At 40.5% G+C, this 20,017-nt stretch overlaps 1 protein-coding gene across 4 annotated transcripts; it reads left to right on the forward strand.

Annotated features, from left to right (window-relative positions):
• The first annotated feature begins 5,752 nt into the window (after window positions 1–5,752).
• Window positions 5,753–19,803, forward strand: LOC121996341 (nudix hydrolase 15, mitochondrial-like). 4 transcript variants are annotated; one of them, XR_006116051.1, is made up of 5 exons: window positions 5,753–6,100; window positions 6,192–6,334; window positions 15,036–15,155; window positions 15,243–15,521; window positions 19,124–19,803. XR_006116051.1 is itself a non-coding variant. In XM_042550274.1 (4 exons), exons 1-4 carry the CDS (start codon window positions 5,839–5,841, stop codon window positions 15,465–15,467), a joined length of 750 nt encoding a protein of 249 aa, XP_042406208.1. In that variant the 5' UTR covers window positions 5,753–5,838; the 3' UTR covers window positions 15,468–15,602. The 4 variants fall into 4 exon arrangements, 1 of the variants encoding a protein (XP_042406208.1); XR_006116052.1 differs by lacking the exon at window positions 19,124–19,803 and adding an exon at window positions 17,227–17,918; XR_006116053.1 differs by lacking the exon at window positions 19,124–19,803 and adding an exon at window positions 17,617–17,918.
• Window positions 19,804–20,017: the final 214 nt, after the last annotated feature.

Below are 20,017 nucleotides of genomic sequence, written 5' to 3' on the forward strand. Positions count from 1 at the left end.
TCGTGTGGTGTAAACGGCCCAGGCTTCCTTGGGCTTTAAAACTTGGCACGGCCGTATGAGGTTCACACCACCATGCCAAGTTCCTTCTCTGGTGCAGCTACACGGCCTCTCATCCTTACACGGCCTGGGCAACCCCCCAAGGCAGGGTCGTGTAGGGTTCAAGTGGCATGGCTTCCTCCATCGCTTTGCTTACAGATTTGGCCTAGAACACGCATCTTTCACCAGATTCGACTCTTGCGTATTAAAAATGCACAAAAAGCATATCTCCGAACAAAGAGAATAAATATGCTAAAAAGGAAAGCTGAAAGTACAAAAATGTATAGATCAACCATGCTCAAAGTATGTGAATGTGCGTCAAAATATGCTAATAAGTGTAGACAATCTACGCACATCACTTCCTCCCAATCGGAAGGCGTAGCTCCCGATCGTAGAAACTCTATTATGGTCGTTCTCTAATCGCTGGGGAAAGTGAGTCCCTCCATCCGATCGACGTGCGCCACCAAGGATACTTGCTCGATCGGTTGAGTAATGACTATCGGCGAGAGTGAGCTCGCCAATTTGGCTAGCTCGTCCGCTACTTGGTTCTCCGCTCGGGGGATCTTCTAGATGATTGCCTCCTGAAAGCTTGCCTTCAGCTTTTCGAAGGCTTCAGTGTACAACTTGAGCCGCGTGTTACTGATCTTAAATGCTCTAACCAGCTACTGAGCGACCAATTGAGAATCGGAGTGGATAAGAACTCTGCCCGCGCCAACGTGCCGAGCGGCTTGTAAGCCGGCTATAACAGCCTCATACTCGACTTCATTGTTAGTTGCCCGGTACTCTAACCGAATGGATAACTGCACCCGCTCTTCCTGTGGGGAGATAAGCAGTATATCGATCCCATTACCTTGCCGGGTGGACGATCCATCCACATATTTTTTCCATACTGAGGCGGACTCAGGGTTTTACACCTCTGTGACAAAGTTGGCTAAGGCCTGCGCTTTGATGGCCGTTCGGGGATGATATTGGATATCAAACTCGCTGAGTTCCATTATCCATTTGATTAGCCGACCGGACGCCTCTGGGTTAAGCAGGACTCTTCCCAGAGGGTTGTTGGTCATCACCACGATAGTGTGAGCGAGGAAATAAGGGCGAAACCTCCGAGCGGCGAGCACCAAGGCAAATGCGAGCTTCTCAAGACCAGTGTAGTGAGACTCAACATCCTTTAATATATGACTCAAGAAGTACACTGGCTGTTTTTCACCGTTCTGCCGAACGAGAGCCGAGCCGACAGCGTGCTGGGTCGAAGACAGATAAATCCAAAGCGGTTCACCGGTAGTAGGCTTAGTTAGTACAGGTAGTGAGTTCAGATATACTTTGAGTTCCTTGAAGGCCAAGTCACATTCTTTGTCCCATTGGAACTTGGTGGCTTGGCGCAGAATCTTGAAGAAAGGTAGGCTCCGGTTGGACGACTTGGAGATGAACTGCGATAATCCTATTATCTGACCAGTGAGGCGTTGAGCTTCCTTCAAGTTTCTTGGCGGCGACATGTCCTGGAGTGCCTTCACCTTGCTGGGATTTGCCTTAATGCCTCGCTTGATGACTATATATCCCAGGAAGCACCCACTCTTCACGCCGAACAGACACTTCTGAGGATTTAACTTGATTTCGTACGTCTGGAGGGTCTGACAGGTCTCCTTGATATCGGTGCAGAGATAGGCATCTCGGAGGGATTTAATTAATATGTCGTCAACATATGCCTCCATGTTACGGCCGATCTACTGCCAGAATACTTTGTTCATCATCCTCTGGTAGGTGGCTCCCGCGTTCTTCAGGTCGAACGACATTACGTTGCAGCAGTATGTACCGTCGGCGGTGATAAAACTGACTTTCTCTTGGTCTTCTCAGGCTTGCGACACTTGATGATACCCTGGATATGCGTCTAGCATGCATATCAGCTCGCACCCCGTCGTGGAGTCTACCATCTAATTGATCTTGGGCAAGGGATAAAAGTCCTTCGGGCATGGCTTGTTAAGATCCCGAAAGTTGATACATACCCTCCACTTGTTGCCCGGCTTGGAGACCAGCACCACATTGGTGAGCTGGCTCAGAAACTGAACCTCGCGTATATGGTCGGCCTCCAGCAGTTTCTCAATCTCTGCTCTGATGATCAGATTCTATTCAGCGCTGAAGTCTCTCTTCCTCTGCTTCATCGGCTGAGCAGCTCATGCGTTGACCACGCAAAGACATCATGATTCTGCTGAAGGCATCTAATCAGCTCGGCCTTTTGTTCGACCTCCAAGTCAGATGCTATAAAAGTCATCGCCTCTGCTCGGCTCGGATGTATCTATACTTCCTCCTTTTCTTCATAAATTAAAGTAGGGGCTTCTCGATTATGGTGTTTACCTCGATCAGGGGTGTCTTCCGAGCGGTCTTGGCCTCGGTCTTGACCATCTCGACATAGCATCTCCGAGCAGCCAGCTGATCCCCCTTTACTTCTTCAACTCGATCTTCTACCCGGAACTTAATCTTCTGGCAAAAGGTTGAAACGATTGCTCGGAATTCATTGAGGTTCGGACGACACAAATTGACATTGTAGGCTGAGGGGGCATCTACTACGATGAAGTTGGTGGCCCTTGTCCTCCGGAGTGGTTCCTCCCCGAGCGAGATGGCCATCTTGATCTGGCTGATCGACAAGACTTCATTGCCGGTAAACCCGTATAGAGGGGTCGTCATTGGCAACAGTTCGCCTCTATCCATTTGGAGCTGGTCGAATGCCTTCTTGAAAATGATGTTGACCGAGCTACCTGTGTCAACGAATATACGATGAATAGTGTAATTGGCGATTATCGTTCGAATAATGAGTGCGTCGTCGTGCGACACTTCCACTCCCTCGAGATCGCGGGGACCGGAGCTGATCTCGGGTCCGTTGGCCTGCTCCCGACTGCAGCCCACCGCATGGATTTCTAACTGCTGGGCGTGTGACTTCCGGGCCCGGTTGGAATCCCTGCCGGTCAGCCCTCTAGCTATGATGTTGATCTCGCCTCGAGCAGCATTGCTCCGATTTTCCTCCTCCCGAGCGGACGGCCTGCTTCGCTCGCACCCAGCTCTTGTCGGCTCCGCGCTTCTCCGATGAGGCCGCCTTGGTGATCGCCTTGCTTCTTCTCGTCGATCGGCCCGATGATGCTCGTGTCGCCAGTCAAGAGAAGGGGATCAGCGCCAATAACTCTTAGGCGCCGGTTGGGCGACCGGATCGAACCCGCGACAGTCGCGAGTGTTGTGAGATGCAAACTGATGGAATGAGCAGAACAAAAGGGTCCATACCTTCCCCTTGGGCTTCGACTGTTCTGCGGCAACATGCTGGATGACATGTGGCCTTGTTTCCTGGTGTGGGCATACTCCCTCGGCTCGATGCCCTCTTGGAAGTTGATGGCTGGACGACGATCATCGTTCAGTCGGCGCCGATGGTTCGGATGAAACCTCCTTCCTTTGGGCTGCCTGGGCTTCTTCTACATTTATGTACTCATTAGCCTTCTTCAGATGTGGTCGTAGTCGCGAGGCGGCTTCCTGACGAGCGATCGGAAGAAGTCCTCGTCCACGAGCCCTTGCATGAACGCATTCATCATGGTCTCGAACGAGACCGAGGGGATATCCATCGCCACCTGGTTGAAGCGCTGGATGTAGGCTCGTAGAGTTTCCCTTTGGCCCTGCTTCATGGAAAACAGGCTGACGCTCGTTTTTTGATAGCGTCTGCTGCTCGCGAAGTGGTGAAGGAAAGTCGTTCGGAAGTCTTTGAAGCTTCGGATAGACCCGTCCAGCAGCCTTCTAAACCACTGTTGGGCCAAGCGGGAGAGCGTAGTGAGGAAGACTCGACACTTGACTCCATCTATGTACTAATGAAGGGTAGCGACGTTATCGAACTTACCCAGATGGTTATCAGGGTCGATCGACCTATTATACTCTCCGATTGCCAGGGGGAGCGTAGTGTTTCGGCAATGGATCCTGCAGAATGACCTTTGAGAATTGTTGATTGATCCGCTTGGGTGATGAATCGACTCGGGGTGCTTTGCCTTTTCTTTCGTCCTGGGCAGGGGCCTCATCCGAGGAACCTCTATCCTGGTTGACCTGAGCAATCTCTGAGGGTGTCTGAAATAACGCCCGGTGAAATAGGATGGGCGTTGGCGGAACCTCTGCCGAAGTGCCGGTCGGCATCTTGTTCTGTCCCCATATAGAGTGTTGCTCCGGCCAGTCTTCGTGCGCCGCTTGGCCCCCCGAGGCCGACGTTGCTTGCTGTGCCAGTCGGTCGGCTAGTGCCTTTTGTTGCTGCCGCTCGACTATCTTTACTGCTCGTACTTGAATGAGCGCATCGAGCTCCTTTGGAGTGAGCGTCACGATGTGGTGACGTCCAGCTTCTTCCATATCCTCAGCTCGGATTCAGGTGCGTTCCCACAGACGATGCCAAATTTGATCCTATCTGAGTGCGAGTAGACGGACGGTGGGAAGATGACGCTCACGTTGACTGGATGTCGACTGAAGGCGATGTTGACCTTTGACGAGCTAAACCTGCAACCACAGAGTCGTTAGTGCCGAGCCAGGGAGGGGTTCCCCGGCGATGGCCCTCCGACGCTTAAGTCAGTCACCGGTAGACGAGCGAAGAATAAAGTAGAAAGGTGCAGCGTAATTGTAGCTACAGTAATCCCAAAAACATACATCCGCCGAAGTCTGGGGTCCTTATATAAGGCTCCTGAGAGGCGCGTACACGCTTCTTGAGGCATGCACACATCTCAAAGCATACCCGGAAAGGATATGTCAGAAAAGCGTGCCTGACACCATACCTTAACCGCCCGGGTATATCCCTGACGCAACAGTGGAAGCTTCCACCGTACGATTCTCTATTTGACCCTGCCGCTAACCACGCTGCCTGTCAATGACACTGATTCCAGAAGATATTACCAGCTGCTTCCTTTGTCTATTATTGGGCCGAGCGGAAGAGCCGCTCGGCCAGCATCGGTCGTCCGGACTATCTGTCCTCGGGCCGAGCGGAATGGCCGCTCGGCCAGCATCCGTTGTCCAGGCTCAGCTCTATGTAGTCCAGGCTGCATCCACTGTTTTGTTAGTTTAAAATATATAATTTTTATTTTGATCCATATTTTTATATTTTTTAAATTTTTACAAATAATAATTCCTAAAATTTATAAATAAAAATAAATAAAAGATTATAAACATCTAAAAAAAATTATTCAAAAAAATAAAAATCATAAAAAATTGATTAAAAATGATTAAAAAACTAAAATCAATAAAAAACAAAACTTAAAAAAAATAATAAATTGAAAAATGCAAGTATTATAAAAACAATAATAAATAAAATTAATAAAAAAATAAAGTTAAATAAAATTTATATAAAATTTAAAAATAAAGTATTGATAAAAAATAATAAACAAAATTAATTAAAAAATAAAACTAAATTAAATTTATATAAAATTGTAAAAATAAAGTATTGATTAAAAAATAATAAACAAAATTGATTAAAAAATAAAATTAAATAAAATTAAATAAAATTAGAAAAAATAATAAATTGAATTAATTAAAAAATAAAATTAAATAAAATTGAAAAAATAATAAATTGAATTAATTAAAAAATAAAATTAAATAAAATTATAAATATATAAATATGGGAGTTTTTTTTATAAATAAAATTAATTAAAAAAATAAAATTAAATGAAAAATAAATAAAATTTTAAAAAAGAAGAGGGTAAAGGAGTCATTTGAAACAGAGAGAGAGAGAGGAGGGGATGCTGTCGGGGGGAGCAGCTCTCCAAAAAGATTTCCTGTCCGAGTCCCGAGTCCCGAGTCCGAGCCATGGACTCAGCTCCCGGCGGACTCTACGAGCTGATCCAGCGCCTACGCCTCTACAAGCCCCCGCCTCCGCCGGACGACGAGGACGACATGGACGAGAAGGGGAAGGTTTTCTCCTCGATGGGGATCTCCGAGGCCCAGGCTTCACTGCCGGAGCCGTTCCAGCCGAAGAGGGCAGCTGTCCTGATTTGCCTCTTCGTGGGCGAACGCGGCGAGCTCCGTGTCATCCTCACTAAGCGATCGCGCAACCTTTCCACACACTCCGGTACGTTGATTTAGAAGGTTCGAGAGAGATCGGATTGCGGATGTGGATTTTGGGGATCTTGCCTTCGACTAAGCACCCGTGGCTACTGCAGGTGAAGTGTCATTGCCGGGCGGTAAAATGGAGGAAGGCGACAAAGACGACGCCACTACTGCGACGCGTGAGGCAAAGGAAGAAATAGGATTGGACCCGTCCATTGTCACTGTTGTTGCTCTTCTGGAGCCGTTCTTGTCCCGGGTAACTCGATTTCAAGGATCGTATCTTGGTTTCTCTTGTCTTCTAGTCACAAGAAAGCATTTTTTTGGTTCGAATTGTTTATCACTGTTAATACTTGTTATCTTTATTCATGACATAACTCTTAAGAAATGTCTGCCGTGATGATCGAGGCATGGAAACTCAGCCCATGACGAATAAACTCTGCCACGACCAGTCCCAAACTTGGATAAAGTAGGAGAGTTATATTAGATTGTTTGCCAATGTTAAAACATGGACAAATATTATGCATGGATTCATCAAACTATTATGTTAATGCTTAGTTATTCCAGAGGAACGTTGTAGGGATTGCAACATCTTAGCAAGGATCATTATATCTCTATGAGAACTTGTAGTGTTAAATATGTATGAATTCTCACATCCTAGGTTGGATACGAATAGACATTATAGAAATACTAATTATCTTAGATTTGTAATATGGAACCTAGGAACACTCACCGATAAAATAATGGAGATAGTAGATACGATAATTAAAAAAAGAATTAATATTTTGTATTTATAAAAGATAAATGTGCTGTGAATTTAGAGTACTTGACTCACATATTGAAGAATTTAAACAGGTCTTTCTTTGCATGTCTGGTTGCAACAACGATACCAAGGAGAGTCATCTGATAGACATTCACCAAATAATTCGTTTGTCCATAAAAATATGCTTATTGCTATAGTGGGTCCATCATTAATCTATCTAACTTGTACCATATCGTGTTGTTGAACAATGTGTAAAAGCAACTCTCAGATGATATATCAATTAGCCCCAAGACTAGAAAGCACTATAATATCTCTGTTACTTCCACTTCATTAATCTTCTTCTTTGGTGTTGCGACACTGTTAAAATCTCTCACCACTATCCATGGGTGGGTCAAATCCATCCTATCCTTGAGATTATCCCATAGGGGTCTCTTGGTAATTACAATATGATATCCATATACAATATACAAATCTGACTAGAAATGAAATGGATGTTACCTTGCAACTAACTTTGTAGTAAATTACTTATGGAGATATTTTGAAGGCCTTTAAAGTTACTATATCCGGATTCTACAAAACTAGCATCTTCCCTTGATTGGCTTCCACGTCACAAACTTTTTCTCTATGTCATCAGTTTTCTTATAGTAAGTTTCATCTCCAAAACTTCCATCAAGTCTATCTTGTGAGTCCTAATGAGGTGACACATCCCATTTTGTTTAAGGGGTAAATTAAAGCCCATTATATTCCATTTGACTAATTTCATTAAGTTATAAAGAGGGTTTGAGGCTTCCTTGCTCTTTCGTCGAGGTTCAATTTGCTAATAATTACTTTCCCTTTGGCCTACTTATTACTTGTTGTTTCCCCACTATGATATGGTTGACCAACATCCTGTATGAGCCCATTTGATTATTTTCCTCAGCCTCCATACTGCTCTCGCATCTCTGCCTCCCTTCTATTATTCTGCTGCTCCCACTGTTGGGTGCTGCATCCGCACCCACCCCCAGTAATCTCACCGAAACTGAGTGGTTATCAGCTTGTTGTGCCTGGCATGTATGCTCCAATGTACTGTGAATAGGAATTGGCTACTGTATTCTTGAGTCCAAAACATTCACAGCAACTGGCTTGCTTGTCTGTTCATATTTGTTCTCATGTGTTGTTTGCTGCACCTTTTCCCTAGAGGCCCTCTTACTTAATGTGTTTGCCATACCATTTGTTTGTCATTTCAAATTTCAACAGTTGGATGTTTTGTGCCCCAACATTTTGCAATGCAAACAAAATTATGGCTTATGTTCAAAGACAACTCTTTGCTCGTCTCCCCAATAGGTAATTTAACTTCTTGAACGCATGTACTTCAACCAGCACTCGAGCATAGGATATGTGCTTCTTGATACGGGCAATCATGTCCGTATATAATGATTTACCCAGCTTCAATACAATTCGGCTCAAATAGGTTGCATTCTAACATTCTAAGGTCAAGCATGGTAAGTTGATCCAATTTGGTACACGAGTGATCTCATGGTCATCAAATGTAAACAATCTCGGCATGATTTTCAATATGTTTTGGCATAGATGAAATACGGTCCCCGCTTAGCACTTCATCTCTATCCTCTTCCTTCCCGAGTTTAAAGTTCAGTCACCCATTACCATGAACCGAATATGAACATGGGACCTCCATGATTTGTAAAGTTGAAAGATTGATGGGAAATCTAGTTGGGAAATATCCCATAAGACAAACCCTCAAGCCTTCTTGACTTTGCCTAGATCACTTGGCAGCAGTTGCACCTCATCTTCCTCCTGCATTTCCATAAGGACGATGTCACTCATTTGCCTCTTATTCTCCTTGAACACATTTGCCCTTGTGCCCTTGCTTGCCTTCCCAACCTGCTGTTCATACATTTTGTCAAACACTGGCTGTGCTTTTGCCATAGTGGTAACTCTCCTTCTGCATCCTTGCTGGATTGTTTTCTTCCATGCTGATATCATCCTCTCCAAGGAACTTTGATGTCTCTGCTCCCTCATGGTCTCTAAACTCAAATCCTAGTGGCTGTTTCCCAATATCTTCTGTTCCTTTTGTCTTGGTAGATTCAGCTCACGCCATTGTAGCAGCTTCTAAGCACCAACACATTGAGGTTATTCCACTCAGGCTGTATGTCATCCTCCACATGAGTTGCTATTGCTAGTCTAGCTTCTTTATTCTTCCTCCCCATTGTTACAGAGTTCTACAGTTCCAATCAGAATATGTAACAAAACTACAATTAATTGACCTCAAATGATCCTTGATCCTTACTAATCATCTAAGCATTGGTTGGATCCTACAAGAAGCCTTGCAACTCCAACTTCAATTCACTAGCTTGTCTGTTCATTAGGTCCTTCCCAGATCAAATCCACAGTCATAAAACCCCCAACACCCCCGAGAGTCCTTGTCCTCACTGGATCCCAGCAAGGCTGGTAGGGAAGGCGCTGGCGTGCCCTATCCTGTCACTTCAGCAAGCAACGCCGTTTGAGAATCCAAATTCTCCTTGAATGCTCTGCAATAGAGAAACTTCCCAAGTGGAGCTCAAGTGTGCAAGGGAAAGAAGGTCTTCCTTATATAGAAGGCCAGTAGAGACGTTGGGTGCTCATTGGGTTCCATCATCATGTGCTCTTACTGCTTTTAGATAAGAAAGCATCTTCTTTTGAGTCATTTGGATTGCTTTACAGCTTGCAATCCATTATTGATGTACTAGACAGGGAACATAAACTAGTGGGTTTGGTACAAGATTCTTTACGAGTCCACCATTTCTGCAAAGTCTTTACAGGTGGAAGGAGTCCATTCTTCTGGTCATGTCTTGTACTAGTCGTATAGCTGTATCTAGTTGTTCGTCCATTTGCTTGATGGCTGGATACCGGCCACCCCACCAGTTATCAGACGTACTCCTTCGCTGGCATTCTTGTCTTTTCATGGAGTGTAGCAGCTGAAGCTATTGGAGTGCTTTGTGTGGTTCTGTTGTTGCTTGCTGTTGTAGTTCATGTAGTTGCTCCCCGATCCTTTGGTCATCATCAATGTTGATGGGGAACTGCCTTCTTGATTGGAGTAATTGTTGATACTGCCATACGAGGCAGCCAAACTGTTGAGAACCTGGATTATCATCACTTGGGCCTCCGGACTGGGTTTTTCCTTTAACTCCAAGAGGGTCGGTGCAACGAGCTCCAGTTTGCTGAGGGTTTCGCCCGGCCATTCTGAAATAATAAGGGAATTTATTAGTCGAGATAACGCATCAGCTAACTGATTATCCTTCCCATCAATGTGTTCGAACTGAATGTCAATTCCGATCCCGGTGATATAATCTGTGAAAGCTAGCCATCTGACTCGGGATGGCTTGTTTTTTGTAGATTTACCGAAAAAGCTTATAATTGCTTGGCAATCTGTTCTGATGATAAGACTTTCTTTGTCCAAATAATAAATCTTCAGTGATTTCAGGAAATTCATAACAACTGCACATTTTGTAAAAGGGCAACGCTACGGAGAGCAAGGATACACTGCCCCAATTGCCAGATGACGGTCTGCAACTTATGCGGACCTTATTATCTTAACAAGCATGTACCTGTCGCTCCATCAGCTCCTGCCCTATTTTTTCCAAAGAAATTAATTTAGGAGCAATAATATTATATTTCATAGTGCGAAGGAGAAATCGAGTGGTTACAAAAGGAGGTACTATACTATAAATCTTTATATGATGAACTATAATTTGAAAGGGACCTAGGAGAAGACCTGAGGCAGCTTGATAACGAGGAGGAGGATGAAGCCGAGGAAGCTGCTAATATGTTACTGGAAGAATCAACCTATAAGGTTGCAGCACAAGAAGCAAGAGGCCCTCTTCTTGTTAAAAACATGCTGTACAACCTAACCATAAAGGTTGACATACCAGGTATTCCTAAATTCCCCCTTAAAGCAATACTAGATACAGGAGCAACCACTTGCTGCGTAGATCAAGGATTAGTTCCAAAGGAAGTCGTGGAAGAAAACCCGTTCGTAGTTAATTTCAGTGGCATAAACTCCCAGCAGACAACAAACATGAAGATGCGCCCAGGGAGGATGCACATTGGCGAAAATACATTCAGGATCCCCTACACTTATAGTTTCCCATGAAGCTAGGGGATAGCATCCAAATGATAATTAGTTGCAACTTCATCAGAGCAATGCATGGTGGAGTAAGGATAGAAGGCAACGTGGTAACATTCTATAAAAACCTTAACACTTTACCATCCATCTCTATTGCAGCCATTCAAGAATTAGAATTAGAAGAGGAAGAATATTCAGATATAAGAAATGGTGAATTATTCAGCTGGACAATCACAATAGCAGTTTAAGGAGTAATTTGCCCCTTTATTAAAAGAACTTAGATCAAGGTTACATTGGTGAAGATCCCCTAAGACATTGGGCAAAAAATCTAATTGTCTGCCAATTAGATATAAAAAATCCAGACTTTATCATAGAAGACAGCCCTCTAAAGCACCTAACTCAACAAAAGGAAGCCTTCTCAAAACACATAAAGGCTTTACTCGAAATTGGAGTTATCAGGCCTAGCAAAAGTAGACACAGAACTACAACTATAATTGTCAACTTAGGTACCACTATAGATCCAAAAATTGGTCGAGAGATCAAGGGTAAAGAACGTATGGTCTTTAACGGCAGGCGACTGAATGATTTAACAAATAAAGACCAATACAACCTTCCTGGAATTAATACAATCTTGAAAAAGGTCAGTACTAGCAAAATATACTCAAAATTTGACCTTAAAAGTGGTTTCCACCAGGTCGCTATGCACCCAGACTCTATTAAATGTACGACTTTTTGGTACCAGAAGGACTGTATGAATGGTTGGTTATGCCATTCGGATTGAAAATGCCCCCGCCATCTTCCAAAGGAAAATAGATAATTGCTTCCAAGGTACTGAAGATTTCATAGTAGTTTATATAGATGATATTCTAGTATTCTCACAGACTGAGAAAGATCATGCAAAGCATTTAAGGACTATGCTAGAGATCTGCAGGAAGAATGGGCGGATCCTCAGCCTAACAAAAATGAAGATAGCTATTTCGGAAATTGAATTCCTAGGGGCTATTCTGGGAAATATCAAAATTAAATTACAATGGCATATTATCTCCAAAATTGCAGACTTCAAGGATGAAGAACTAAAATCAACCAAAGGGATGAGGTCATGGCTCGGGTTCCTCAACTACGCCCGAAATTACATTCCCAACTTGGATAAGCTTTTAAGCCCATTTATATGCGAAAACTAGCCAAATGGTGATAAATGTCTAAATAACCAAGATTGGGCTCTTATTAAACAAATCAAAGGTCTGATTCAATGCCTACTAGATTTAGAAATACCTCTAGAAAAATGTTTCATCATCCTGGAAGTTGATGGATGCATGGATGAATGGGGCGGTATATGCAAATGGAAGCAAAGCAAATTTGATCCAAGATCTACTGAACGAGTTTGCGCTTATGCCAGCGAAAGTTTAACCCTCTTAAATCCACCATTGATGCAGAAATAACAGCTGTTATGAATTCCCTGGAATCACTGAAGATTTATTATTTGGACAAAGAAAATCTTATCATCAGAACAGATTGCCAAGCAATTATAAGTTTTTTTGGTAAATCTGCAAATAACAAGCATCCCGAGTCAGATGGCTAGCTTTCACAGATTATATCACCGGGATCGGAATTGACATCCCGTTCGAACACATTGATGGGAAGGATAATCAATTAGCTGATGCGTTATCTCGACTAATAAATTCCCTTATTATTTCAGAATGGCCGGGCGAAACCCTCAGCAAACTAGAGCTCGTTGCACCGGCCCTCCTGGAGTTAAAGGAAAAACCCAGTCTGGAGGCCCAAGTGATGATGATCCAGGTTCTCAACAGTTTGGCTGCCTCGTATGGCAGTATCAACAATTACTCCAATCAAGAAGGCAGTTCCCCATCAACATTGACGATGACCAAAGGATCGGGGAGCAACTACATGAACTACAACGGCAAGCAGCGGCAGAAGCACACAAAGCACTCCAGCAGCTTCAGCTGTTACACTCCATGAAGAGACAAGAATGCCTGCGAAGGAGTATGTCTGATAACTGGTGGGGTGACTGGTATCCAGCCACCAAGCAAATGGTCGAACAGCTGGATACAGCTGTACGACTAGTACAAGACGTGACTAGAAGAATGGACTCCTTCCACCTGTAAAGACTTTGCGGAAGTGGTGGACCCTTAAAGAATCTTGTACCAAACCCATTAGTTTATGTTCCTTGTCTAGTACATCAATAATGGATTGCAAGCTGTAAAGCAATCCAAATGACTCAAAAGAAGATGCTTTCTTATCTCAAAGCAGTAAGAGCACGTGATGATGGGCCCAATGAGCACCCAGTGTCTCTACTGGCCTTCTATATAAGGAAGACCTGCTTTCTCTTGCAGAGCATTCAAGAAACACTTGAGCTCCACTTGGGAAGTTTCTGTACTGAAGCAATCTTGCAACTTAAGTTTCTCTACTTGAGCTCATTGGTCACCCGGATAACTCTGATGGTGATGTTGAGGAACCAAGCAAGAGGCTGATAAGGTTTGTGCCCTAGGTGTCCTATCCAAAACATTTTTTTATTCGTAAGTTGGGATGTCAAAAAATATAGAAACATTCAGAACTTTCAATCTAAAAAATTCTTTTGATAATTGCTTGGCATATACAACCACATAAGCTTTCATAATTAATTTATTATTCTTGTCAAAATATTCATAATTATATATTTATATTTGTACTTGTAAATATATATGTGACTTGGTGGTTACGGGATTGAGTCGCTCGCAGAAACAACCTCTTGCAATATAGAATAAGGTTGCATACACTAGACCTTTCCCCGTACCCCACATTGGTGGGAACTTCATGCATTTGACTACCTTTGTTATTTGTATATGTAAACGACAATGGAAGAAAAACATAAAAACATTTAAACCAAAATCCATCAAGAGAGAAAAAAACAGTTCTTTAATGGAAAATTGCGAGTTCTCAACAAGTGCTCTAATACCACACTGTATATATGTTTGTGAATATGCAAATTTAGTCTTACATTTGCACAAGCTTTAATATCTAAATTTTGAATAAAATGATTTTCACACTATGAAACTTACGAAAATATATCTAATAACTACTTAAGAAAATGATAGCACCCCTCAAGAAAATTATATTCCCCCCTCTTGATCTATATTCTCAATTGTGCTTTTTGGTGGAGAAAAAATCTATTTATTAGGTAGAGGGATATCAACTTTTCAACCTTACATTTCACATTCCATCAAAGTGTGCAAATTAATTGTCTCTTTATTTTCAATTAAATCTTTCATTCTCATATTACACATTCCATGAAGTTCATCCTATATTACACATTTAATGAATTTGGGTGTTGTCTCTTCATTAACCAATATTAATAAAGTAATGAATATAATAATGTGGTCATTTAATAAAAAAATCATTAAAGTTTAACAATGTGTGCCATTTAATAAAAAATAATTCATAATAAAGTTAAATAATATGGTCTATTTAATAGGAAAATTGAATTAAATTAAATTATTTCCAACAGAAAGAATAGTTTCTATGTGAAAGTAATCTCTTTCCAATTTACACTAGTTATATCTCTATGGGAGAAGCTTTATATACGTTGGTCATATTTGTTAGTAATTATTTCCATTGATCCTTAGCATTAATATTCTTTTCAGATTATGTTCAGTAGATTTAAATATTGTATTATCTAAATGCTGCAATGCTGAGACTAAATGAACAAACAAAAACACTGAACCTTGCCTTCTAAAATTCTCATTAATTGATACAAAAAAATCCAATAGGTATGTTGCGATTCTCATTGTTTGGCAGTGTTTTAATCATATTAGAATGACTAGAACCATAGGTAATCTCTCAGGGAAACTTTACCAGAAAGATTTGACATCCGACATCTCAAGTTTACATTTGAAAGTACTACACACCTTATAGAACGTTACATCTCATGTTTACACTTGAAAGTGCCAGAATATTTGTATAACGTTAAGGTTCCACTTAACGTCTCATGTTTGCCAATGAGAGATGTCAGCATGATGCCAGGAATCAGGGAGGCTTTGATACAGATAATATGCTTGCTTACATTAGGTCAGATAATTTATTACCTAAATGATTTTGCAGCATCTACTCAGAGTAGTCCCTGTGATCGGTATACTTTCTGATAAGCAGTCATTCAAGTCAAAACCTAATGCTTCGGAAGTGGAAACAGTTTTTGATGCACCCTTAGAAATGTTCCTCAAGGTTCATGTTACTATAGTCATTATACTAAATTGTTTATCTATTTATTTTCTCATGAATTTTCTCATACTAGATATCTTTATTGAATAGGATGAAAACCGGAGATCTGAAGAACGAGAGTGGATGGGGGAGAAATATCTTATCCATTATTTCAACTTTGAAACAGAGAACAAACAGTTTGTTATATGGGGTTTAACTGCAGGCATCTTGATTCATGCTGCATCGGTTGTCTACGATAGGACACCTTCTTTTCTCGAGCAAAGGCCTAGGTATCGTTTCCCACGCTGCATCAAGGGGAACTGCACAATGCCATGAAATTCATATTATTTCTACAGAAAGCTCATATGTGCTTCTGTTTCCTTATGTAAGGTAATAACGAGACAAGATAAGCCACCTCTCTAGTATCAAAATATTGCTTCTTTAGTTTTGAAAATAATGCTGATTTTTAAATGTAGATATTTTGATAATTTAGGAAAGATCAAAGGCAACAGAAACCTTATACCACCTGAAAAACATCAGAAACCTTATAATGGCTATATCAACAATAATGTATTGCACTATCAAAAATTATATCAATTTGCATGACAATTCACCTTATCCAACTCATTCGATCAAAAATTTCCTGTCGACCTAGGCAATACCCATAGATTGTGCTTCTTGTTTATCTCCCCATAAAATCTAGGTAAATGAATAGTAGTCATTGTTTGGGTTTTTATGTGTTAGGGTTTGATTTAACATTCATAATCCTTATGGGGCCATAAGACGGGTTGTGTTGTGGTCCCTCACTGCATAACTCTGGCTTCCTAAATTGTTTATGCATGTGCCTTCAAAGCAACATGAAAGAAGTAAACAGAAGATTCAACGTCAAACGAAGAGCAACCCTTTATGTACCAGAATGGCCACATAAAAATGTTACAGTATTTTTTTGCTTGGCCAAGTTGTAAATTATAAAAAGAGTGGATTTATTTGTAAAAAATCCAACTAATAACCTAACTCACTCCTTACCCATGTTTTTTTTCTTTATATTGCTATTTTAACCTAGCAACCATCGCTCAAAGTCCATTGTTGATGCAATATAACATAAGGACAAAGATACGATGTTCATCCAAAGAAAGTGACTGATTCTAACGTAGAGAAAAGGAAATTAAAAATTATATTAACTCAAAAACTTGTCCATTATATGTGATTTTAAGTTTTAACTCTTTTTTTATAATTTGATAACATAACTTATTTTTATAAAATAAAATATTTTCTCTAATCAAATTTGATTATCCTAATAAAACTTGATTGACTCTTTATTTTTTTAATATTTTTTTTGATAAATTATAAAACTAATGACCGAGACAACTTTAAATAATGCTAAATGAAATTAAAATTTTGACTATAATAACTTGACTCTGTCAAGTGGGAAGTTGAATAGTCAAGTGAAAAGGTGATGCAGTCATGAACACCTTTTCAACCAAATCATATAGTTGTTGATTTATTTTTCAATTATTGTTTTTTTATACTAATATATTTCTTTATTTGCATTAATTGTGTTGCTATCACTTGTCGATAGTTGCACAATCGACTCCACCTTCCTCTCGTGAACCTTTTTCTTCCTTCTCACACAACTTTCCCATTTGTTGCTGACGGCATATATCAAACCTTAATTAATATTATAGATTTAAATATGTTGTAATACCTGTAACTTCCTTATTAATATTATGACGGTAAATATATTGTAATTAGTAGTATAACTATAACTTCATGTAATTACTAGAAATCAGACTGGATCTATGGCTGGAAATCTCTAATATGTTCCATATAATGAGAAAAACTCTCATTGTGAGGGTATTCAATCCAATTGACATGCTATCAAAGCTTTAATTCAGAATTTTAGTGTCTTAGTATGAAGTCTAGATTTTGGCTCTGGTAATATTTATATTCTTGTTAGTGTTATTTCAATTCAATCTTTTGGACTCTTGGATCTGTTGATTTTCATCACTTGTTGCATTTGTTGGTTTACATTTTTTTTGAGTACTGGGTATCATGTTAACTAGCAACTTGGATATTTTTGGTGTGTGTTTCACAGGCAAGAATTATTCTACCTGGGAATTTCAGTTTCGTTTAATTGTCGTGGGAAAAGAATTATGGGGTTATATTGATGGTAGTGATTCAGCACCTACTATGCATTCTAAATTGGCTCAGTGGGAAGTCAAGGATGTTAGAGTCATGACATGGATTTTAGGATCAGTTGATGAGTTGCTTGTTCCCAATCTGAGGCCCTATAAGATAGCTAAAGGCATGTGAGAATATTTAAAAAAGGTTTACAATCAAGACAATACAACCAAACATTTTCAATTAAAGTACGAGATTGCTAGTTACTCTCAGGGCGACCCCTCCGTTCAAGATTACTTTTCTAATTTTCAGAACTTATGAACTGAATATGTTGATGACATAATTTATTCCAAACTACAAGCAGGCTCTCTTTTTGTGGTTTAAGAGGTGCATGAACAGTGCAAGAGAGATCAATTTTTGATGAAACTACGTCCTGGATATGGGCAGCCCACTCTAATTTGATGAATCATGCTCCTCCTCTTGGAATGGTTTTTGGAGAATTGCTGTGTGAAGAGCAGTGTCTTGTAACACGAACAATTATCCTGCAAAGAAAAATGTATAATAATGCAATTGCTTATGCAGCTCAAGGGAAGTTTAATGCTATAGTTGTAAGGAATACAAACATTGTTGTTCACTATTCAAAATTTTTTACAACCATCGTAAGAAGTGTGGGCATAATATCAAAGAATGTCCTACTCGTCCTCATAATCATTAAGCTAATCAGGCTATTGTTACTCCTGAAATGGTTCAATAGATAACAAATGATTACTACAACTTTAGGACTTCAAGGTACATGTACTACACCATCTTTATCTTGGCTTCTGGACTCTAATGCATCCAATCATATGACTAGTTATCTTGAGACTCTTAGTAATGTTGAACAAATATCATGAAAATATTCATATGGTTAATGTTAGTACATTACCTATTCATGTTATTGGGGATATTAACTCTTCAATCAAAGAAGTTTTGGTATCTCATGAGCTTTCTACTAGTCTCATTTCGGTAGGACAATTGGTTGATAATAACTGTAATGTCGTAACGATCGTGTTATGAAAGATCGGGTATCAGGGAAGATATTAGGGAAGGGGCCTAAAGTTGTACATTTTTGTCCTTATACGTCTTAGTAAAATGGTGTTATTAAACGAAAAAACTAACATTTGTTAAATGTTATTTGAACTTTATTGCTTCAATATTTTGTTCCATCTAAATTCTGGGTTGAGGTTTTTATGTACAACAATTTATTTAATTAATCGCTTCCCTTCACGTGTCTTGGAATTTGAATCTCCATATTTTCGTCTTTTTCCTAAACATCCTAATTATCTTACCATGCATACTTTTGTCTGTTCATTTGCCACCCTTATGAACGTCATAAACTTTTTTTTCTCAATATGTTAAATGTGCTTTTATGAGGTATAATATTTCACACAAGGGTTATGTTTGCTATGATCCTTGTTTTATCAGGTTTTGTATTTCTTATCATGTTGTTTTCATTGAAAATCAAAATTTCTTTTCTACTCATTTTGAGTCTTCGCTAGAGTCATCTGGCCTTCTTATTTTTGATGAGGCACCTACTACTTTTTACCGATTCAAGCCAATCTAACTTTGTGTATCAACCATTACAATGTCCAATTTTACAACTTTCTAAGACAATTCAGCTGTTCAACCAGCTTTTGCCATAGACAATTAACTCTCCAATGTCATTCCAAGTTGCTTTTCTAACGTGCATATTTTATATAAGGTTTTTGATATGTTTTGACGCACCTTTTGACCTATTTTGCATGCATATGTTTCACGATATTATATCATTATACTTCACTTTAATAAATTTATACTTCGGAGAATTGCTCTTATGTGTTTTCCTTTGTTAGGATGCGAAATGGAGCGAAAATAGTGATTGAAGATCAATCATTTGAAGCCTCGAGCTTGCTATGGGTGCTCGTGCCAGTCGGTACGCGTTGTGTCCCATTCGACAAAGTTCCTCTACAGTCACCGAATCGACCATGGGCGCTCGTGCCCACTAGCACGACCAGTGGCCAACACCCCTTTATTATCATTGAACCTAACACGGGCACTCGTGCTCGCCAGCATGGGCCATGCACCGTTCGGCCAGAGACCCCTTGCAGTCGTTGAATGCGACATAGGCGCCCATGCTCGCCGGCATGGCTCGTGTCGCACCAATCGCCCATTGCAAAGGCTAATTTTGACTCATTTAAAAGGATCCCCGATCTGGAGTCTCCCTAGGGCTCTAAGGCGACCTGAGAAGCTAATCTGAATAGGATTCGATGCCATGTGGGCATGGAAGGAGGATTGGGAGCATCCGAAGATGAAATTTTGCATCGGGCCTAAACTCTTCTTCTCTATATCTGAATTTTTTATTTTTGCAGTTATGATTTCTAAACTATATCTGAATTTGTGGCCGCCTAAACATAATTTGTTGTTGTAACTTCATTTGTATGGAGTAGACTCTTAATTCTAGGACTAGGGACTAACCTTTTGTTATGCAGATGTTTTTGATTTGATCTATGAAAGTATTTTTATTCTTATTCAATGATATGTTGATTTGTGGTCTGGATCTGATGTGTAAACATGATCTTGCTGTCAAGTGTATGAGATTTGTATCCGGGATGAATCGAAAGGAGAGCCCAATCCTTTGACCCATAGAAAATTGAGACGCAGAGAATCAGCTACGAAAGTAAATCAGTATACCGCGAGGAGCAATGGACTATCATTGATCTTAATAGATTAATCCAATTCAGCGTCAC

Source organism: Zingiber officinale, chromosome 6A, assembly GCF_018446385.1.
Source record: "Zingiber officinale cultivar Zhangliang chromosome 6A, Zo_v1.1, whole genome shotgun sequence".
NCBI lineage: Eukaryota > Viridiplantae > Streptophyta > Magnoliopsida > Zingiberales > Zingiberaceae > Zingiber > Zingiber officinale.

Excerpts from the sequence above, each read along its gene's own strand:
- LOC121996341 (XM_042550274.1), top strand. The coding sequence starts at position 5,839 with ATGGACTCAGCTCCCGGCGGACTCTACGAGCTGATCCAGCGCCTACGC. Across the intron at positions 6,335-15,035 it reads TGGAGCCGTTCTTGTCCCGG|CATCTACTCAGAGTAGTCCC; the intron begins GTAACTCGATTT and ends ATGATTTTGCAG. Across the intron at positions 15,156-15,242 it reads CCTTAGAAATGTTCCTCAAG|GATGAAAACCGGAGATCTGA; the intron begins GTTCATGTTACT and ends TTTATTGAATAG.